This window comes from Prionailurus bengalensis, chromosome B1 (assembly GCF_016509475.1).
Source record: "Prionailurus bengalensis isolate Pbe53 chromosome B1, Fcat_Pben_1.1_paternal_pri, whole genome shotgun sequence".
In the NCBI taxonomy this organism is placed as follows: Eukaryota; Metazoa; Chordata; class Mammalia; order Carnivora; family Felidae; genus Prionailurus; species Prionailurus bengalensis.
The window spans coordinates 163,690,019-163,713,980 of NC_057344.1; the positions used below are offsets into that span (position 1 = coordinate 163,690,019).

The window sequence follows — 23,962 nt, forward strand, 5'->3', positions numbered from 1 at the left end:
TATGGGATAAGAAGTTGCCAGGTGGAGGTGAAAATACTTGTTTTATTATGGATACAGTAAACATTAAGGAATGCGGCTTATGTCTATGGACAAGTGACTTCCTAACACTGAATCCCAGAATTGAAAGGTTTACCCACACAACAGCAGGACTGAACCAGAGCGAGTCTTTTTCCTTCTTCCCAAGGGCAGAGCCTATCCTAGGAGTAGCAAGTAGAACAGAACCGGAGAGTCCAGGGGAAAAGTGATTGACTAAAGGACGTAAAGCAATTTTGGGAGTCTTATGCGAATTGTTGTCCTTCTACGTAGAAGGGAACGTTAGAAGTAATACATATGTTGTTCTTACAAGACAGAACTATAATAAAATACTGAAACATCTCAAAATAATGAAAGAGAGTCACAGATTCTTGAGAAGGAATGATGGGCAATCAGCAAGGAAGTGAGTCTTTGAATATCCTAATTCAAAGAGTCCAGTAACTCTATCTCAACCCAAAGGGACAATATGCACAACCTCAAAATATTCTGTTTGTGAGTATGTTGGAAAATGCTGTTGTTGCATTTCTGTCTTTTTAGCCTCAGTACAGTGTGACTAAGCTCTTGTGAGGGCTGGTATATGTATGTGTATATGTATATGTATATGTATATGTATATATATTTTATTTGAATTCCAGTATCATTAACATACAGTGTTAATGAGGACGTCTAAATTCTTGCTTCTCACTTTATTCTGTTTGAGTAGAGGCGAGTGAAGATGTTACCTGCCTTATGATAATGATACTAGCATATACATTCACATATGATCCACAGAATAATGCAGGATTGGTATTTTTCTGGTGCTGTTACCTAAACGAGTTTAGCCCTTGAAGCAATTGACTTAACATAGGATTTCAAGTCTTGAGGTTTGAAGATATTTAGGTGTCAGTTGGACCAACTCTGAGTTTATAGCTTGGTAAGATAGTACCACATTTATGGAAGTTGCCTCAGATTAAACAGGGAACTAGTGGACTGTGGGACCACTAGAACCCATGCCTCCAATTTCTTTTTCCTACACGCACCCTGGAAAAGATGGCATTGGGAAATAAAACACTCTGTGGCTATACTAGACGACATTGCTGTTGGCCAAAATAACTGGGTTCTGGTTGATTACCATTCTTCAGCTTTTCAAATAATATTTTTTAATTTCTGTAATAAAGGAAAAATTAAGTTCTCTGAAAATTTAACTGTGATACAAGTCTTTCCATTTTATTCATTTCATAAAAGAAGAATCTGAAGTTATTGTGACATTGAGAGGCCCTGAATTCTTAGTCTTTTTTGGGTCATATAAATAGCACTAGTTAAATGTAAAAAATGAATCTTGAACCAGAGAACCGAAGCCAGATATGGAAGAAATTGTATTCAGAAGAGCAGGACAATTGGTTGAAAGCCCATACCTGCTTTATCTGTCATTATCAAGTATGCTAGATATACATATCCTTTTGACTAAATCTAAGAAGCTGAGTGATTATGTCTGTGTAAATGTAACATCTTATTAATTCTCTGATATAATAGTAGAGACAGTAACTGATAGAATGTAAATTATTTTTCCACTTAGGTAAGTCTCATGTGCTCCTTCTAGAAAATATTAGGAAAAAATGATGTTTAGGTAGAGTTTATATCAACCAAAATATCCTACTATCCAAAGATAACCCTTGTTAAAATGTTGGTGTGTGTGTGTGTGTGTGTGTGTGTGTGTGTGTGTGTGACAACATATTTTTTATTCTTTTTACAATAGGAATGTATATTCACCATGGGAAGTTTAGAGGCTATAATTAGAAGAAAATAAAAATCATGATTTGAGAACTGCTTCAATATATATACCATAATTGTAAAAAAAAAATATGTTCTATTCCTTTACTTTTTCTTATTTTAAATGTTTTATCTATTTATTTTGAGAGAGAGAGAGAGAGCGAGAGAGCAAGCATACAAGTGGGGAAGAGGCAGAGAGAAAGGGAGAGAGAGAACCCCAAGCAGTCTAGGTGCTGTCATCCCAGGCCCAATTCAGGACCTGATCTCACAAACCAAACCATGAGATCATGCCCTGAGCCAAAATCAAGAGTCCTATGCTTAACCCATTGAGCCACCCAGGCATCCCTCCCTCCTTTGAATGTTTAAGATGTTAAGACATAATATTTTAAGCGTATGAGTGATACTTTGGCTCTGTAGAAATAACTATCAGGTTTAAAACTTGAGGAAAAATAAGTATGTTGTATTTTGACTTCTCATATTTGGAGAGTTTCAAGAGGGATGGATTAGTTAACAATTTGCAGTGGGTTTAATGTACTAAAACTTAACAAAGACCCCTGAGTTTGGCATAGGGGAGGAGTGAGAAGCAGCCAGACTGTAGAGGCTTAAGACATTGGGGAAGAATGGTAGCATATGTATACCACTTGTGCGTGCCATGTGTCAACAAATAGCAGTTGAAAAATAAGAATAGCTTGGTGCAGGGTTCAGATTTGGGGCACCAAGTTCAAAGAAATACTATTTTAATGATGAGTGGATATTTTCAAAAATTTTTAGTGAGTGATGAGGGAACTAGTGGAGAGAGAAATTCATGATGCTATGAGGTAATCCTAGTATCTCCATTCCAGACTTAAAGATATAATTCACTTAAGGCCCTCTGACCCCCATTTGGATCTCAGGACATTTATACTCACTAGGCATTCATTCAGCAAGAATTTATTAAAAAAAATTTTTTTAATGTTTATTCATTTTTTTTTAGAGAGAGACAGAGTGTGAGTGTGGGAGGGGCAGACAGAGAGGGAGACCCTGAATCTGAAGCAGGCTCCAGGCTCTGAGTTGTCAGCACAGAACCCGATGTGGGGCTTGAACCCATGAACTGTGAGATCATGACCTGAGCCAAAGTCGGACGCTTAACCGACTGAGTCACCCAGGTGGCCCTCAGCAAGAATTAAGTGAGCAGCTTGTAAGTCTGAATGCTAAGGGGACAACCATTAACCTAGATAGCATAAATAAGATATGGTTCCTTCTAAGCCTAATAAATGAATATTCTACAGACGGCACAAGAACTCTTTCCTCTTTACCATTAGAAGTCACCTTAGAAGCACTCAGTTGGCTCTGTCTTAAGTCATTTTTATGGACCTGTTTTTGTTATTGTTTTTGTTGTTAATAGTGTGGTTTTGGTGGTTTCTGCCTCTTGAGTTTGAATTCTTGCTCTGTATCTTGCAAGTTACATATTCCTGTGCAAGTTACTTAAGCTAAATCTTCTACTCTGTACATGAGCATAATACCCATCTATTAGAGTTATCGTAAGAATTAAGTGGATAATAAATGTACAGTATGAAACCTAATACCTGGTTCATCACAGGCTCTCAGTAAATATTAGCTATTGTGATGAAGATGGTGGTAATGGTGACGAGGATTCCTTGGATTCTTGATTTGTTGTTTTTTACCTAGTTCTGTCCAATTAATGTGATGTGGCAAGAAGAACAGATAGAGGTAGAGACAGAGAGACATTAGGAAACAAGAAGTTGACTGATTTAGAACGGGTGGGATCAAAACAAGACTTGCCAAGTCCTACCCGTTGTTGGAAGGAGGTTACCCAACCAATGATGGCTTTTGGAAAGATAACTTGGTTTCATGGAAAAAATATTACACTGTCTCATTAGTCTTGAATTTCAATTTGAGGTCCTCAGTCATTTGTTATTAAAAGAGTTAATGGATGTGAAGTACCTAGAACCGTGTGTTGTACGCAGAAAGCACTTTACAAATGCTTGTATCATTACAAACTGTTATCATTCATTCATTTAGTTTTCCCGTGATCTAAGAAATATTTAGCGAGAGCCTACTAGCTGCCAAGTTGCCTGCTAGACATGCTGGGTACAGGGTGAACTAGATAAAGAGTTGCCATTATGAAGATAAGGTTCTAGCAGAGGGGAGATTTGCTATTCTTGGTCAGGTCTCTAAGCCCTCTGCATTGTGAAGTTTTCATCAGTAAAATAAAGTTTGGCTCTAAAATCTTACAATAGTATCATCCAATGACACTATTTTCTTAGCTGAATATATGCTGATTATTTATTTATATATTAAATACCTATTGATACCTACTGTATATCGGCACTGTGCTAGGTGCTAGGAATATAGTAGTAGCCAGAGAAGACACAGTGCCTGCCCTCATGGAGCCTTAAGTCCAAAACACAAGGCATGGATTGACTAGGTAATTGTGAGCTTGATTAGTCTTATGGAGGGCAAAATGCTAGGCTTGTGATTTATGTGACAGAAAGCATATATATATATGTACATATGTGTGTGTGTGTGTGTGTGTGTGTTATTCTTGATGGAAGGGCCATTATAGAGCATTAATACAGCTTTTTTTGGGTTTTGTGAGTTTATGTTCTCCATTTTGTGAGTTTATATTTTTGTGAATTTATATTTTGTTGTCTGCTTAAACAGGAGCAACTGGACATCATGGAGACAACTTGGTAGAGAAGATCATTTCAGTGCTTCCCCAGCTCCCGGGCCACACCAACGATGTGACGGTTAACATGGTAGAGCTTACGGCACTCCAGAATGAAGAGAAGAGTCAGAGTATGGTTGCGCCAGGCTGTCTTGCACAACCCAAGTAAGATAAACAGGGATTGTTGTTTGTTTGTTTTCCCTCATCCTTCTCTCTCTTCCCCTTTCTTTTTCGCTGAGACCAACTGTTTTTGTAGGAAGGAAACAATGAAGAATTGGACTGGTTGAAAAACTCATAGCGGATAGCCTTTCGAAAAAAGCATTTTTTCCTCTAACCTTGAAATAACCATATCCATTAAACAACACTAAGGCAAAAAGTACGGAGGTATCATTTACAGAGGTGTCATTTGGATATAATTGAAGTTTGTCCTGAGGATAGGTTAAGTGAATCAATTTATACATCTCCATTCCACAGGCAGTTTCACTTGGAAATGAGTCCAGCCTTACTCAATTTCTTTTTCCCAGTGGACGTTTTCACATGACTAGATAATAGCCCACAAAGGTATGAAACGGCGCCATCTTTATGCATGCCAACAATATGCTCTCGGACATCAATGACAGAAGTTTCTACTCCTATGTATGTTTTTCACATGCTTAGAGAAATCAGTAACAGAAGATGGTGTACTTTATGTTATGCAGCGTTTCAAAAACAAAAAAAACATTTCTCTAGAGACATGACAATAAAAGGATAACAGTGGTTTTACCTCCTCTACTTTGACCTTCAATAATTCCTATGAGAAAAAAAAAAAGGTACTAGAAGGTGAAAAAGTGTCTGCAAATCTGTTTCCCTTATTTCTCTGTTTTTAATTTTTTTAAAAAAGAGGATCTTGTGCATTATTGTTTGAAATCTTTTTTTTTTTTTTTTAATTTTTTTTTTTCAACGTTTATTTATTTTTGGGACAGAGAGAGACAGAGCATGAACGGGGGAGGGGCAGAGAGAGAGGGAGACACAGAATCGGAAACAGGCTCCAGGCTCTGAGCCATCAGCCCAGAGCCCGACGCGGGGCTCGAACTCACGGACCGCGAGATCGTGACCTGGCTGAAGTCGGACGCTTAACCGACTGCGCCACCCAGGCGCCCCTATTGTTTGAAATCTTAACAGTAACAGATACATTTGGAATTTCCTATCATATCTGGAATTAATTTTCAGCTCCTGAAGTTTTCAGCTTTTTTTTTTTTTTTTTTTAGATAATTAATAACATTTATTGGATGCCTGGTGTGTATAGGCCAGTGTGGGAAAAAACAGAACGTTCTATACCCTGCTTTTTTGTATACTTAAAAAATATGGGCCACATGCTCGCTTTGGCAGTGCGTATACTAACACGTAAGCCTGTGGGCTTGCAGCTATATAAATCCAGAAGAAATTGTGATTGGAAATATTTTTAGCTGGTCATAGGGCCTATTCAAAAGTTGCTCATTAAGAACTTACTATGAGCCTTGTCTGAAGTAAGTAATATGAATAACATAAAATAACATAAAATATCATCCTTGCCTTTAGGGGATACGTTCCTTGTTGGGGTAGTCGTTTTTACACACAGGTTCAATTAAAAAAAAAAACCAATAGAAATTATATGAACTCAAGACTCAGGTGTCTGTTACAGATTGTAAATACTACCAAGTATTGGTTCCCCACGGTCTTTGTAGATCCATGTGGACCTTGTAGAAGTGGTTTAGTGTGACTTAATTATGTCTTGAAGAATTTAGAGAAAGAGAAGGGCTAACGTGAGCATAGGTTTAGGAACGACAACGGTCAGGGCCTGATGTGGGTGTGAGGAAGGAAGACAATGTGAGCGGACCACCAGTGCCATCAGCATTGATATTTTCCAGGACTTACCATGCGCCCAGTGCACTTCTGGGTATTTTGGGAAGTCATTTAGCTTTTATAATAACCTAGTGAGGTCGGTGTTGTTATTTCCCCATTTTACAGGTAAGGAAATAGAGGCAAAGAGACCTTGAGTAACATCATTAGCAGGATGTGGAGCTAGAATTTTGAGCCCAGAATGTTTGGCTTCAGAGCCACAGTCTTAACGTCTGGGCTGCCTGTGCAGGGGCCAGAGAGGAGCTAGGCTCACGAGTAGATTTAAAGAGACAGAAACAAAAATCAAGTTACTTGATGATTTAATTTGGAGAGTCCTATTCATTCAACATAGCAGTTACACTAAGAATATAATCCATTTTGGCTAATTTGAGCAGAAAAGGAGTTCCAGGGGGTCTAGAACTTGGAAAAAGCCTCTTCAGTGCCTTGACATCAGAGAGACTGACCTTTAACTGTTTTGTCATGAGTCATTATGTTTAAGATTCAGATTCCAAGGGAAGAGGTGAGATTGACCTCCCTTGGACCTTGTGCCCACCCCTTGCTCAGCGCGGGACTGGGAGCAGTTCACACTGGCTGAGAATTATGCCAACATTGTATGTGGCACGGTGGAAGGGTAGTTCTTCAAAGGAAAATGGAAACATTTATCAAAAGAAGGGGAAAGGGCTATAGGCAAGCAGAAGCAGGAGATGCCATTGAATATTAATAGCACACACTTATATGGGACTTCCTGGGTAACAGGCATTGTTCTGATCCCTTTATATGTAGCGACTGCTTAATTCTCACAACCTCTCTGGAGGTGGGTTCTACTACCATCCCCTTTTACAGATGAGGAACATCCTAGGGTGACACACACAGTTAAAAGTGGTGGGGCCTGTATGGAACCCCGGCAGTCCAGCTCTGAAGTCAGTGCTTGCCATTACCCTGTGCTGCCTCCACAGAAGCATAAGATAACTACAAAAAGATCAAGTGAGCAGCCCAGAGAAGTTTGCGAGAAAAGAGAAGAGGGGAATCCATCATTAATGAGCAGGAAGAAAGAAAATTTCTGACAAGTGTTGTAGGACAAACGTAAGAATCTCTTAGATCTGAAAGTTATATTGTGATTACGGACAATTTATTTGCCCTTGACTCCTCGGCACTCATTCTATCTCAAGCTTAGTCCAAGGTTTAAACCAAACCAGTCTTAGAACCCCATTTCCCTTGCTGAGAAATGGGGAGGTGACAAGAAAGTCTTCTTAGGGCTTCTTGGTCAGGTTTCTTTGATTCTGATAAGAGACTCAAGAAAGAGACATGCTTTCCCCTCCTCCTCCCACTCCTCCCCCAACTCCGAGGACTCTGATGTAAGTCCTGAAACTGTCGAGGCATTCTGCTCACAACCTGAAGTTGATGCTAACGCGTGGAAGGTGGCGTGACCCCAATGTTGCCAAGAAAAGCAGGGATGGGATGCCGTGTCTGTACTTCATATTATGTAGGAGAGTGTACTTCCTTATTGTTTATGCCAAATTGAGTCTCTGTTTTCCATAACTTGCAACCAAAGGCATCCTGACTGATGTATTTTTTTGGACCGCATTATTTCATCTATAAAATGATGGTGTTGGCCTAAATGACTTCCAAGCCTCTTGGTTTTAAAGCATTTTTAAAAAAAACATTTATGGGGCGCCTGGGTGGCGCAGTCGGTTAAGCGTCCGGCTTCAGCCAGGTCACGATCTCACGGTCCGTGAGTTCGAGCCCCACGTCGGGCTCTGGGCTGATGGCTCAGAGCCTGGAGCCTGTTTCCGATTCTGTGTCTCCCTCTCTCTCTGCCCCTCCCCCGTTCATGCTCTGTCTCTCTGTGTCCCAAAAATAAATAACCGTTGAAAAAAAAAATTAAAAACAAAACAAAACATTTATTTATTTTTTAGAGAGAGAGAGAACCAGGGAGGGGCAGAGAGAGAGGGGGACAGAGGATTCAAAGCAGGCTCTGTACTGACAGCAGAGAGTGCAACACAGGTCTCGAACTCATGAACCATGAGATCATGACCTCAGCCAAAGTTGGATGCTTAACCAACTAAGACTCTTGGCTTTAAAATAAAAATGGTTTCAGAGGAAGATGACAGCATAGGAGGATGCTGGACTCACTGTGTTCTGCTGATCACTTAGATTCCACCCACACCTGCCTAAATAACCCAGAAAACCACCAGAAGACTAGCAGAACGGATTCTCCGGAGCCAAGCATAGACAAGAAGCCCACGGAAGAGGGTAGGAAGGGTGGAGAGGCAGTGCGCTCTCCACGGACTGGCGGGAGGGAGCCGGGGTGGAGGGGCGGCCCGCCGGCCAAGCAGAGCCCCGAGTCTGGCTGGCAAAAGCGGAGGGGCCGGACGGAGTGTGTTCGGACAGCAAGTGGGACTTAACATCTGGAAGGTTGTAAGTTAGCAGCTCTGCTAGGAGAGCAGGAGGGCTGGAGGACAACCGGAGGGAGAGTTGTTGAGCCCCAGACAGGGACAGAGCTCAGCTTGGCGGGGAACAAAGGCGCTTGCCAGCACCATCTCCTTCGCCCATCCCCCAGCCAAAATCCCAAAGGGAACCAGTTCCTGCCAGGGAACTTGCTTGCACCAAGCAAACACCCAACGCTGTGCTTCTGCGGATCCATCCCTCCGGGTCTGACTCCCTCCCGGTGCCGCAGGGCCCCTCCCGAAGTGGATCTCCAAAGGAAAAGCGAGCTGAGCCTGCCCCTCCCGCCCCTATGCATCTTGCCAATCCACCCCAGCTAATATGCCAGATCCCTAGCACCACAAGCCTGGCAGTGTGCAAGTAGCCCAGACGGGCCATGCCACCCCACAGTGAATCCCGCTCTTAGGAGATGGGAAGAGAAGGTACACACCAGTCTGACGGTGGGCTGGGGGCAGACATGAGGTCTGACTGCGGCCCCGCCCGCCAACCCAAGTTATTCAAGACAGCACAGGGGAAGTGCCCTGCAGTTCTGCACCACTCCAGGGACTATCCAAAATGACGAAACGAAGAATTCCCCTCAAAAGAATCTCCAGGAAATAACGACAGCTGATGAACTGATCAAAAAGGATTTAAACAATATAACAGAAAGTGAATTTAGAATAATAGTCATAAAATTAATCGCTGGGCTTGAAAACAGTATAGAGGACAGCAGAGAATCTATTGCTACAGAGATCAAGGGACTAAGGAACAGCCAGGAGGAGCTAAAAAATGCTATAATTGAGCTGCAAAATAAAATGGAGACAACCACAGCTCGGATTGAAGAGGCAGAGGAAAGAATAGGTGAACTAGAAGATAAAATTATGGAAAAAGAGGAAGCTGAGAAAAAGAGAGATAAAAAAATCCAGGAGTATGAGGGGAAAATTAGAGAACTAAGTGATGCACTAAAGAGAAATAATCTACGCATAATTGGTATTCCACAGGAGGAAGAGAGGGGGAAAGGTGCTGAAGGGGTACTTGAAGAAATTATAGCTGAGGACTTCCCTGAACTGGGGAAGGAAAAAGGCATTGAAATCCAAGAGGCACAGAGAACTCCCTTCAGACGTAACTTGAATCGATCTTCTGCACAACATATCATAGTGAAACTGGCAAAATACAAGGATAAAGAGAAACTTCTGAAAGCAACAAGGGGTAAACGTGCCCTCACATATAAAGGGAGACCTATAAGACTCGTGACTGATCTCTCTTTTGAAACTTGGCAGGCCAGAAAGAATTGGCATGATATTTTCAGTGTGCTAAACAGGAAAAATATGCAGCCGAGAATCCTTTATCCAGCAAGTCTGTCATTTAGAATAGAAGGAGAGGGGCGCCTGGGTGGCGCAGTCGGTTAAGCATCCGACTTCAGCCAGGTCACGATCTCGCGGTCCGTGAGTTCGAGCCCCGCGTCAGGCTCTGGGCTGATGGCTCAGAGCCTGGAGCCTGTTTCCGATTCTGTGTCTCCCTCTCTCTCTGCCCCTCCCCCATTCATGCTCTGTCTCTCTCTGTCCCAAAAATAAATAAACATTGAAAAAAAAAAAGTTTAGAATAGGAGAGATAAAGGCCTTCCCAAACAAACAAAAACTGAAGGAATTTGTCACCACTAAACCAGCCCTACAAGGGATCCTAAGGGGGATCCTGTGAGACAAAGTCCCAGAGACATCACTACAAGCATAAAACATACAGACATCACAATGACTCTAAACCCGTATCTTTCTATAATAACACTGAATGTAAATGGATTAAATGCGCCAACCAAAAGACATAGGGTATCAGAATGGATAAAAAAACAAGACCCATCTATTTGCTGTCTACAAGAGACTCATTTTAGACCTGAGGACACCTTTAGATTGAGAGTGAGGGGATGGAGAACTATTTATCATGCTACTGGAAGTCAAAAGAGAGCTGGAGTAGCCATACTTATATCAGATAAACTAGACTTTATTTATTTATTTATTTTAAATCAACGTTTATTTGTTTTTGGGACAGAGAGAGACAGAGCATGAATGGGGGAGGGGCAGAGAGAGAGGGAGACACAGAATCGGAAACAGGCTCCAGGCTCTGAGCCATCAGCCCAGAGCCCGACGCGGGGCTCGAACTCCCGGACCGCGAGATCGTGACCTGGCTGAAGTCGGACGCCCAACCGACTGCGCTACCCAGGCGCCCCAGATAAACTAGACTTTAAATTAAAGGCTGTAACGAGATGAAGAAGGGCATTATATAATAATTACAGGGTCTATCCATCAAGAAGAACTAACAATTATAAATGTCTATGAGCCAAATACGGGAGCCCCCAAATATGTAAAACAATTACTCACAAACATAGGCAACCTTATTGATAAGAATGTGGTAATTGCAGGGGACTTTAACACCCCACTCACGGCAATGGATAGATCATCTAGACACACAGTCAATAAAGAAACAAGAGGCCTGAATGATACATTGGATCAGATGGACTTGACAGATATATTTAGAATTCTGCATCCCAAAGCAACAGAATATACTTTCTTCTCGAGTGCACATGGAACATTCTCCAAGATAGATCACATTCTGGGTCACAAAACAGCCCTTCATAAGTATACAAGAATGGAGATCATACCATGCATACTTTCAGACCACAATGCTATGAAGGTTGAAATCAACCACAGAAAAAAGTCTGGAAAACCTCCAAAAGCATAGAGGTTAAAGAACACCCTACTAAAGAATGTATGGGTCACCCAGGCAATAGAGAAGAAATTAAAAAATATATGGAAACAAACGAAAATGAAAATACAACAATCTGAATGCTTTGGGATGCAGCAAAGGCCGTCCTGAGAGGAAAATACATTGCACTCCAGGTCTATCTCAAGAAACAAGAAAAATCCCAAATACAAAATCTAACAGAACACCTAAAGGAAATAGAAGCAGAACAGCAAAGACACCCTAAACCCAGCAGAAGAAGAGAAATAATAAAGATTAGAGGAGAAATAAACAATATAGAATTTTAAAAAACTGTAGAGCAGATTAACGAAACCAAGAGTTGGTTTTTTGAAAAAATAAACAAAATTGATAAACCTCTAGCCAGGCTTCTCAAAAAGAAAAGGGGAATGACCCAAAAAGATAAAATCATGAATGAAAATGGAATTATTACAACCAATCCCTCAGAGATACAAGCAATTATCAGGGAATACTATGAAAATTTATATGCCAACAAACTGGACAACCTGGAAGAAATGGACAAATTCCTAAACACCCACACACTTCCAAAACTCAATCAGGAGGAAATAGAAAGCTTGAACAGACCCATAACCAGCGAAGAAATTGAATCAGTTATCAAAAATCTCCCAACAAATAAGAGTCCAGGACCAGATGGCTTCCCAGGGGAGTTCTACCAGACGTTTAAAGCAGAGATAATACCTATCCTTTTCAAGCTATTCCAAAAAATAGAAAGGGAAGGAAAACTTCCAGACTCATTCTATGAAGCCAGTATTACTTTGATTCCTAAACCAGACAGAGACCCAGTAGAAAAAGAGAACTACAGGCCAATATCCCTGATGAATATGGATGCAAAAATTCTCAATAAGATACTAGCAAATCGAATTCAACAGCATGTAAAAAGAATTATTCACCATGATCAAGCGGGATTCATTCCTGGGATGCAGGGCTGGTTCAACATTCGCAAATGAATCAACGTGATACATCACATTAATAAAAGAAAAGATAAGAACCATATGATCCTGTCAATCGATGCAGAAAAGGCCTTTGACAAAATTCAACAACCTTTCTTAACAAAAACCCTCGAGAAAGTCGGGATAGAAGGAACATACTTAAAGATCACAAAAGCCATTTATGAAAAGCCCACAGCTAACATCGTCCTCAATGTGGAAAAACTGAGAGCTTTTTCCCTGAGATCAGGAACACGACAGGGATGTCCACTCTCACCGCTGTTGTTTAACATAGTGTTGGATGTTCTAGCACCAGCAATCAGACAACAAAAGGAAATCAAAGGCATCAAAATTGGCAAAGATGAAATTAAGCTTTCACTTTTTGCAGATGACATGATATTATACATGGAAAATCCGATAGACTCCACCAAAAGTCTCCTAGAACTGATACATGAATTCAGCAAAGTCGCAGGATACAAAATCAATGTACAGAAATCAGTTGCATTCTTATACACTAATAATGAAGCAAGAGAAAGACAAAGAAACTGATCCCATTCACAATTGCACCAAGAAGCATAAAATACCTAGGAATAAATCTAACCAAAGATGTAAAGGATCTGTATGCTGAAAACTATAGAAAGCTTATGAAGGAAATTGAAGAAGATATAAAGAAATGGAAAAACATTCCATGCTCATGGGTTGGAAGAATAAATATTGTCAAAATGTCAATACTACCCAAAGCTATCTACACATTCAATGCAATCCCAATCAAAATTGCACCAGCATTCTTCTCGAAGCTAGAACAAGCAATCCTAAAATTCATATGGAACCACAAAAGGCCCCGAATAGCCAAAGTTATTTTGAAGAAGACCAAAGCAGGAGGCATCACATTCCCAGAGTTTAGCCTCTACTACAAAGCTGTAATCATCAAGACAGCACGGTATTGGCACAAAAACAGACACATAGACCAATGGAATAGAGTATAAACCCCAGAACTAGGCCCACAGAAGTATGGCCAACTCATCTTTGACAAAGCAGGAAAGAACATCCAATGGAAAAAAGACAGTCTCTTTAACAAATGGTGCTGGGAGAACTGGACAGCAACATGCAGAAGGTTGAAACTAGACCACTTCCTCACACCATTCACAAAAATAAACTCAAAATGGATAAAGGACCTGAATGTGAGACAGGAAACCATCAAAACCCTAGAGGAGAAAACAGGAAAAGACCTCTCTGACCTCAGCCGTAGCAATTTCTTACTCGACACATCCCCAAAGGCAAGGGAATTAAAAGCAAAAATGAACTATTGGGACCTCATGAAGATAAAAAGCTTCTGCACAGCAAAGGAAACAATCAACAAAACTAAAAGGCAACCAATGGAATGGGAAAAGATATTTGCAAATGACATATCGGACAAAGAGCTAGTATCCAAAATCTGTAAAGAGCTCACCAAACTCCACACTCGAAAAACAAATAATCCAGTGAAGAAATGGGCAGAAAATATGAATAGACACTTCTCTAAAGAAGACATCCAGATGGCCAACAGGCACATGAAAAGATGCTCAGTGTCGCTCCTCATCAGGGAAATACAAATCAAAACCACACTCAGATATCACCTCACGCCAGTCAGAGTGGCCAAAATGAACAAATCAGGAGACTATAGATGCTGGAGAGGATGTGGAGAAACGGGAACCCTCTTGCACTGTTGGTGGGAATGCAAATTGGTGCAGCCGCTCTGGAAAGCAGTGTGGAGGTTCCTCAGAAAATTAAAAATAGACCTACCCTATGACCCAGCAATAGCACTGCTAGGAATTTATCCAAGGGATACAGGAGTACTGATGCATAGGGGCACTTGTACCCCAATGTTTATAGCAGCACTCTCAAAAATAGCCAAATTATGGAAAGAGCCTAAATGTCCATCAACTGATGAATGGATAAAGAAATTGTGGTTTATATACACAATGGAGTACTACGTGGCAATGAGAAAGAATGAAATATGGCCCTTTGTAGCAACGTGGACAGAACTGGAGAGTGTTATGCTAAGTGAAATAAGCCATACAGAGAAAGATATCATGTTTTCACTCTTAAGTGGATCCTGAGAAACTTAACAAGAACCCATGGGGGAAGGGAAGGAAAAAAAAAGAGAGAGAGAGGTTAGAGTGGGAGAGAGCCAAAGCATAAGAGACTGTTAAAAACTGAGAACAAACTGAGGGTTGATGGGGGGTGGGAGGGAGGGGAGGGTGGGTGATGGATATTGAAGAGGGCATCTTTTGGGATGAGCACTGCGTGTTGTATGGAAACGAATTTGACAATAAATTTCATGTATTTAAAACTAAACTAAACTAAACTAAAATAAAATAAAAATGCTTCCTGAGTCCTTATTGTAACTTAGCTCTGCTCCTGAGCATCTACAACGAAATTCATTCAAATCTGTATTTCCCCCACAACCTGGTCTTTATTTTCACCGGGTGCCTTTTCCTCTTATTTGACTGTGACTGAGTGTTGTCATGGAATATGAGCTTTGAGTGCCATCCAAGTATGAGAGTGTGGTCATAAATGTCAAAGGCAGTGATGAGTTCTAGAAGGATCTGAATAAAGAAGAAAGTGTTCATGAGAGCAGGTTTGGTGAAGTAGTAAGAGTAGGAGTTAGATTGCATAAGGTAAAGAGATCGGTGGTGAGAAAATTATAAGAAATAAAGGTTTGAAGCAATACAGAAAAAAATGGTGGTTTCTTTATAATTTGGGGGATACCGAGAGAATTGTGCTGATTAATATCTTTGCAAAAGAGCAATTGAAATAAATTACAGCTTCTGTCGTATATACTACGCTTCCATCAAGATAATAACAAACCACTACTACCTCCTGCACCACCCCCTGAAACTTCTCAGAGAAATGAGTGTGAGGATAAAGAAGTTAGTAGTAAAATGAAAACACATGGGTGTCTGGCAATAAATAATGTGCCTGCAATGGAATGATCTTTAGAAAGCAAGTCTGCAACTACGATATAATCCTTGATAATCAAAATTTACTGCTAATATAATTTTTATAAAAGGCTGTTTATAATCATAGCAATTAAAGTTGCTGCCAATGCAAACGAGAAATTGATAACTGAAATTCATCATAACTTGGCTTTCTAGTCCTTGTCCGTGGGTCCCTGGATCACGTGGGATATTTTATAAAAGGAGGCAGAATCTTTTCTGTTCTTATGTTTCTCTTACGAAATGGGTATCTGTTCTCGGCCCCAGCTCCACTCTCCCTAGGCTGTTACTCTTTCAGTTCCTTATATCCTTCAGCCGATCCCCAGCTGCATTTGCTATGTCTGTGCTTGTTCTGATTCTGGCCTAACCCAGCACCCACGTTGCTGCTTGGTCCAGTGTCCACTTCTCCCAAAGCTCCTCATATGCCATCAGGTCTTTCTTTCATCTTAGCACTCCTGTTTCCCTTCCCTATTTTACTGTGTTTCTCCTCAGCCCTTTCGAATAAACTTCATTATGTTGTAGTTTTGTATCTTCCTTCCCTAGAGAGCTGGAGAGACAACTCCCCGCTAGAGAGTTCCCTGAGAGGAGGGAGATTTGTCTGTGTTGTTCATTACTCACTGTGATGTCCTCGGTGCCTAGAACAACACTTGGCACTCAAGGGATATATGTTGAAGTGATACAGGCAGGATCCATGCGTGGAGCGAGGCCGCTGAACTAAGAGAGGGTGAAGCCAAACCTGAGCACAGATGAGATTAATTTGCAGATGTATAGACTCTAATTATTGAATGTTTGAAATGCTCTCATTGTGTTAGGAAGCCAATGCACAATTGGCCCCGTAATTCTACCTGTGGGACTTCTTTCGTAGATGTATCTGCATACATGTAGAATGATATGTCATATTCACTAATCACTAATTTGTGGTCGCGATGTGAAATGACTGCACCCTCAGTAAATCATGCGACACCTGTGATGGAATAATATTCAGCTATTAAAAGAGAATGAAGAACTAAGAAGTTGTTGATATACTGATGAGCAGTGAGCTCAGTGACATCTTTGCAATGAAAGAAGCGAGGCATAGCATGCCTCTTTGCAAAAAATGGTGAAATATATATTCATATTTGCTTTTGATGCACTAAATATATCTGGAAAATGTAGAAGGAACTGATGACATCGTCTTCCTCTGCAGGGCGATGCTGCAGGCTGGGGGCACACTGAGAAGTTAGGGAAGTGAATAAAGATGGAGGAAGGAGGGAGACGTCCGACTACCTGTATCAGTGTGTGTGCTCTGAGTTTTCAATCCTGTGCATGTATCTCCTATTAAAAATAAATAGAAATTAGGGGCGCCTGGGTGGCGCAGTCGGTTAAGCGTCCGACTTCAGCCAGGTCACGATCTCGCGGTCCGTGAGTTCGAGCCCCGCGTCAGGCTCTGGGCTGATGGCTCAGAGCCTGGAGCCTGTTTCCGATTCTGTGTCTCCCTCTCTCTCTGCCCCTCCCCCATTCATGCTCTGTCTCTCTCTGTCCCCCCCCCAAAAAAAATAAAAAAAAAAATAAATAGAAATTAGATTTACGTAAAAGTTCGATTTGCTTCTTAACCACCTTAAACAACTTAAGGTGGGATTTTGTGCTCCCAGGAAGGAAAGTAGCTGCTTCCTACCTTGGAACCTCTAAAATGCTTCTTCCCCATTGTCTTCCCTCCCCAACAAACCCTCCCTTTCTTTTAAAACTTCTATTAAAACGCCCAAACGCTTCATTGTGATTATTGGTTACATGTCTGTCTCCCCTACCAGATTGTAAATTCCCTGAAGGTAGTAACTGTGCCTGGAACTGTTAAGAGGTTCCAGTAAACTGAATAAAAGGATGAATAAATGATTGAATAAATCTTCATAATCTATTTGAGACCAAGTTTTAAGGTAATGACATAAATCCATGAGAAGCCATATCCACTTGACTTCAGCACTTAAGTCGCTGTCTAGCGTTGTTGATTGGTATCTATCTAATCTATCTTATTTCTTCCATTAAGCTTCTTCTTGGTGCTTCTTTCCAAATGTACCTACCTCATTGTCTAGGTCAGTGAGAAGGAAGGAAGGCAGCACCAAATGCCTGAATTTTGTCAGGCATTATGCTAGGTGTTTTAAAATGCATCATTTAACTTAATTCTGTTAAATAACACAATTTCAAATGAGTAAATTTTAAAGAACTATGGACTTTATTAATGGATTCCTGAACTGGGAGGCCTCAACCTAGCAAGTAGTGGGGAGCTCCAAAAGGCTATAGAAAAGGAAAGGTTTTAAAAGTACAAAGAGAGTGGAAAAAAGGACACTGTTAGCAAAGAATCCATTGTTTTGGACAAGGTCTCCCTCCTAAGGGAAACAGGAAGGGTTTACCAGTAAATTTCCTAGTGCTGACCAGATTTCCACGTTGACTAGTGAAAGGTTACATTTCTGGGCTGTTGGAACTGTGTTTACGTTAGGTATGAAGTCTTCATTTACCAACTTAGGGCCTCAACCTGAGTGATGCCGTTTTGGGCCTCTGGTTTTCCTCTTAACAACTCTAAAAACAACTCTACAAGGTGGATATTATTCTTTTTTTATTTTTATAGAAGTTTTGAGAAAGAGACCTAAGTAACTTGCCCTAAGCCAAACTTTCCCTAAGTGATTGAATCGGGTCATTTAATAAAATTATTTTTTAACTTCAAGGCACATTTCTTTTCTATATCATGACTCTGATATATGCTTACTTGAATGAATACATAAATAAACCAATAAATTCATAAAGAGTGGGTATCCTAGTTTATAAAAAGCAATATTTTAAGTCCAGCTTCTGTGTTTTTATTTTGGAGGTGGAAGTTTTTTTCCTAAGACTACACAGCAGGGAAATACATGGAGTAGATCTTATAGATAAGAGACAAATGCCACAGTGGTTTCAACTTAAACAACGATAAGCCTGTGTTTTTGTTGAAGTTTACACTGTTAAGTAACCTGATGATGATATATGTCAAAGTCACTAACTACACCCACAAAGTCAAAAACAATTGTTAAATCACCTCTTAAGAGTCATACATCTTTCTCCTCCTTCCTGGATTTCCAAATGCCAATTAAATATTCCTATTAGATACAACATTTTCAGAGGAAAGAAAGGTAATTTTTCCTAGGGCAGAACCAGAAGTACTACCTCTGATTTAAAAAAAAAAATTTTTTTAATGTTTATTTCTGAGACAGAGCACGAGTGGGGGAGGGGCAGAGAGAGAGGGAGATACAGAATCCGAAGCAGGCTCCAGGCTCTGAGCACTCAGCACAGAGCCCGACGCAGGTCTCGAACTCACAAACTGTGAGATCATGACCTGAGCCAAAGTCTGTCGCTCGACCGACTGAGCCACCCAGGCACCCCAGTACCACCTCTGATTTTAAATTCACCTATAGATAGAATGACTGAACTTAGATGTGAACATCACATAAGGTATATTTAGTGTTAAGGTGGATGTGGAGAGCCAGTACCCAAGGGTGAAACAGGGTGCTGTCGGAAAAACCACCAGATGCCGAATAGAAGTGAGGCAAGATTTTATTCACAGCCGGGCCAAACCTGACCTCCTGATCTTAAGGAGAAAAGTGCAGAGAATGGCCCCGAAAAAAGGTAGCAGTGAGCTTACATGGATTTTAGCGAGTCAGAATACGTCATTATTTGGTTAACCAATTACAATTTACAGCATTTCATGGTAGCCAATTATATTGTGACACACAGATGTTAGTTTTGGCAGGAACCTATCAATTTAAAGGTCTTTGTCCTAAGAGGTTTAACATGGCCAATCATAGTTAGACTCCTGAGATGCCATAGGGCAGCAAGTATGTGACTTTTTACATGTTGGTCTTGCCTAGGCCAGATCTTGGTAGAAGGGGTGGGGGAGCATTTTTTGCATCCTAAGTTATCTATTTAGCAAGCAGGCGCGGTCACAGAAGCCAGAGAGGGCGGTTAGTAATTTCCGATAACCCTAATAGGGAACTACATAAGCCTTTTATCTCAATTATTCATGAAAGGTGAGTTTAAGCTGAACTTATATACAATAAGCTTTCTGATATCTTATAAGTTGACCTATTACAAAGGGGATGTGTGATCACATAGCAGTGTTGTGAATGACCTTGCCACTGGTCCAGGCTGTGGCCATCTCCTCAGCCTGTACCAAAAAACAAGTGACATTAAAAAAACTGTTTCATGGGGCGCCTGGGTGGCTCAGTGGGTGAGCGTCCGACATCGGCTCAGGTCATGATCTCTCCGTTTGTGAGTTCGAGCCCCACATCAGGCTCTGTGCTGACCGCTTGCTCAGAGCCTGGAGCCTGCTTCAGATTCTGCGTCTCCTCTCTCTGCCCCTCCCTAGCTCACGCTTTGTCTCACTCTGTTTCTCAAAAATAAATAAATGTAAAAAAAAAAACCAACTAAGAATAAAAATGTTTCGGGGGGCACCTGGGTGGGTTAGTCGGTTGAGTATCTGACTCTTGATTTCTGCTCAGGCCACAATCTCACTGTCGTGGGTTGAGCCCCATGCCCAGCTCTGTGCTGGGCATGGAGACTGCTTGGTGTCTCTCTCTAAATAAACATTAAAAAAAAAAAAAAAAAACCAAAACCGTTCGGGGCACCTGGCTGGCTCTGTCGACTGGGAAGTGCATGGAGCCAACTTAACAACAACAACAACAAAACCCAAACCTGTTCAAGTAAACACTGCAGTTTGAGTAGGAGGAAGGCCTACCTCTTCTCAGCATGCAGCTTGCTATATTTAACTTTTTGGGGGGAATTCTAAAGGTCATATGGTCTCAGTTACAGGTTTAGAAAAAAGAATGAATAATTTGTGGATGGTGGGGTGAAATAAAGCAGGGCTCTTTTCTGAAAATGAAGGGATAAATGTGTCTTCTAACAAATAGTTAAATAGTTTAATATGCCAGAGATAGTTAACTTCTATTTCTTGATAAAGATTTACATTTAATAGTTAGATTTTTTTTTTTTTTAGAATTCTTCTTTTTTTAATGTATATTAAGAGAAGAGGGTTTGAAGGTAGAAACTCTTTTTCTATAATTGCTCACATATTGCAACTCTGTCATGGTATTTGTTAGTTAAGGAATGTGCAGGCAATCTCCAGAATCTTTTTCATATTGAAAAATTTAAAATGGTTTGTGGTCTCTGTGTTGTGAGAACACTGAACTCTGGGTCATTGTGGGTTTGGGATCCATAATTTAAATGGAAACTATGACTCCTTTAGAAAAAGCTAAGAATTCTCTGAAGTTAGCTACAACAGAAAAGGAGGAATGGAATGACTCATTACATTTGAATGACAAGTTCCTAATTAGGTTGATGTTTACTCTGCCAAGTAAAAGTCAATGAGTCCAAAAATCTTAACTCCTTGTGAGTTAACCAGCCACAGCCTTTATTGGGGTGCTTCTAAATCTTTGGTTTTATAGACCAGAATGTCTTCAGTAGCATGGCAGAATTGTCCCATATTTCTGGCTACAGCTTTTCTCCCCTATTACCTGCTGGTATTTTTGCCTGAGGACTCCTTTGTTTGCTTGCTTGCTTGCTTTGTTTGTTTGTTTCTTTCTTTAATTTAAATTTTAGTTAGTTAGGGGCGCCTGGGTGGCGCAGTCGGTTAAGCGTCCGACTTCAGCCAGGTCACGATCTCGCGGTCCGTGAGTTCGAGCCCCACGTCAGGCTCTGGGCTGATGGCTCGGAGCCTGGAGCCTGTTTCTGATTCTGTGTCTCCCTCTCTCTCTGCCCCTCCCCCGTTCATGCTCTGTCTCTCTCTGTCCCAAAAATAAATAAACGTTGAAAAAAAAAAATTTTTTAAAAAAAAATAAATTTTAGTTAGTTAACATACAATGCAATATTGGTTTCAGAAGTAGAATTCAGTGATTCATCACTTACAGACAACACCCAATGCTCATCACAAGTGCCTTCCTTAATACCCATCACCCATCTAGCCCATCTCCTACCCACTTCCCTCCATCAACTCTGTTTGTTCTCTATCATTTAGAGTCACTTGTGGTTTGGTTCCCTTTCTTCTCTTCCCTCCACCCCCCCCCATATGTTCATTTGTTTTGTTTCTTAAATTCCACATATGAGTGAAACCATATGATATTTGTCTTTCTCTGATTGACTTATTTCACTTAGCATAATACATTCTAGCTCCATCCACGCATTGCAAATGACAAGATTTCATTATTTTTGATGGCTGACTAATATTCCGTGTGTGTGTGTGTGTGTGTGTGTGTGTGTGTGTGTGTGTGTGTGACATATTTTTAAAAAATATTTATTTTTGAGAGACAGAGAGAGAGAGCGCGTGCATGTGAGTGGGGGAGGGACGGATAGAGGGGGAAACAGAATCCCAAGTAGGGCCCGCACGGTCAGCTCAGAGCCTGATGTGGGGCTCGAACTCATGAACTGTGACATCATGACCTGAGCTGAAGTCAACAGTCAGATGCTTAACTGACTGAGCCACCCAGGTGCCCCTGTATACCACATCTTTATCTGTTCATCACTCGATAGACATTTGGGCTTTCTCCATAGTTTAGCTATTGTTGATAGTGCTGCTGTAAACATTGGGTGCAGGTACCCCTTCAAATCTGTATTTTGTATCCTTTTACGTCTGCCTTCTAATAACTGTGTCACACTGGGATAATGTCTGGTGGTAGGGTGATTGGGATCAACAGGGTAAGGCTAGTTTCCTTTGTTTTAGGAAGAAGAAAATCTGAAGAATGAGATGGTTTTAGCAATAAAGAAGGCATTGTGGGGGTCCAAGGCAGGAGAGGTCTGAAATCCAGAAAGTTCAGTGGGGTGAAAATTTAGGAAGCTCATCATGGGTGAAAATATGGAAGTAAACCCTCCGAGCATGTAAATGTGTGTTGTAATTTATTTGCAGTATTTATTAATTGACTACTGTGTGACAGGCACTTGATAAAGACAAGATCTCTGCCCTCATGAAATTTTTTTCTACACTTGATCTTAGCCAAAAGGCCGAGAAGCGATCATGGAATTTTTTTCTAATGGGGGAGACAACAAACAGATAAGTGGATGTATAATGTCAGTCAGGAATAAGTGCTATGAAGCAAATAAAGCAAGATAAGGGAATCAAGAGTGACTAGGGATTTGGGGTGGTGAGGAGGTGTATGGAGGAGATAGAAAAGATCTTTGGGAGGTGTCTTTCAAGCAGAGACTTCAAGGAAGTTAATTATAAGTCTTGTGGATATCTAGGACTGGAACATTCCATCCTAAGGAAAGGACTAGTTGTTCAGAGATAACTTATGTTGTTAATTTGCTTTTACCTAATGGCTAATTATGTTAAACATCTTTTCCTGTACTTACATTCCATCTGCATTTCCTTTTTTTTTTTTTGACAAGTAACCAAAGTACTATATTTTCCTCTTTATATGTTTGTATAGCTGATCATATTACATATAATAGTATAATTAATTCAAAACTATAGATTTTTTGTTCTTTCTAAGTTTTTAAATTATAGTTAACATACAATGTAATATTAGTTTCAGGTATAGAATTTAGTGATTTATCATTTACATACAACACCCAGTGCTTATCACAACTGTTCTCCTTAATTCCCATCACTTATTTCAACTGTCCCCCACCCACCTCCCCTCCAGACCCCAGTAACCCCAGTAACTCTTCTGTAGTTAAGAGTCTGTTTCTTAGTTTGCTTCTCTCTTTTTGTTCCCCACTATGTTCACTTGTTTTGGTTCTTAAACTCCACGTATGAGTGAAATCATATGGTATTTGTCTTTCTCTGACTTATTTTGCTTAGCATAATACTCTCTAGCTCCATCCACATGATTGCAAATAGCAATACTTTATTCGTTTTTATGGCTGAGTAATACGTATATATGTCTGTGTGTGTGTGTGTGTACATGTGTGTGTGTATGTGTACATATATGTATATATGTATACCACATCTTCTTTTTCCATTCATCAGTCAGTGGACATTTGGCCTCTTTCCATAATTTGGCTATTGTTGATAATTCTCCTATAAACATCAGGGTGCATGTATCCCTTTGAATTATTTTTGTATCCTTTGGGTAAATACCTACTAGTACAATTGCTGGGTCACAGGGCAGTTCTATTTTTAACTTTTCGAGGAACTTTCATGCTGTTTTCCAGAGTGGCTGCACCAGTTTTCATTCCCACCAATAGTACAAAAGTGTTCCCCTTTCTCCACATCCTCGCCAGTCTGTGTTGTTAATTTTAGCCATTCTGACTGTTGTGAGGTGATACCTCATTGTAGTTTTGATTTGTATTTCCCTGATGATGAGTGAAGTTGAGCATCTTTTTATGTATCTGTTGGCCATTTATGTATCTTCTTTGGAAAAATGTCTATTCATGTCTTCTGCCCATTTTCAAATTGAATTATTTGTTTTTGGGTGTTTGATTTTATAAGTTCTTCATATATTTTCGATACTAACACTTTATCAGATGTGTCATTTGCAAATATCTTTTCTCATTCCATTGGCTGCGTTTTAGTTTCGTTGATTGTTTCCTTTGCTGTGCAGAAGCTTTTTATCTTGATGAAG

At 40.5% G+C, this 23,962-nt stretch overlaps 1 protein-coding gene across 2 annotated transcripts in view; it reads left to right on the top strand.

Moving 5' to 3' along the window:
- SCFD2 (sec1 family domain containing 2) overlaps positions 1 to 23,962 on the top strand; it is a 406,751-nt gene that overhangs the window by 10,555 nt on the left and 372,234 nt on the right. For both annotated transcript variants that reach the window (XM_043572669.1, XM_043572670.1), the window contains exon 2: positions 4,447 to 4,615. In XM_043572669.1, coding sequence (XP_043428604.1) covers positions 4,447 to 4,615 — 169 coding nt within the window. The remainder of the gene's footprint in view (positions 1 to 4,446; positions 4,616 to 23,962) is intronic.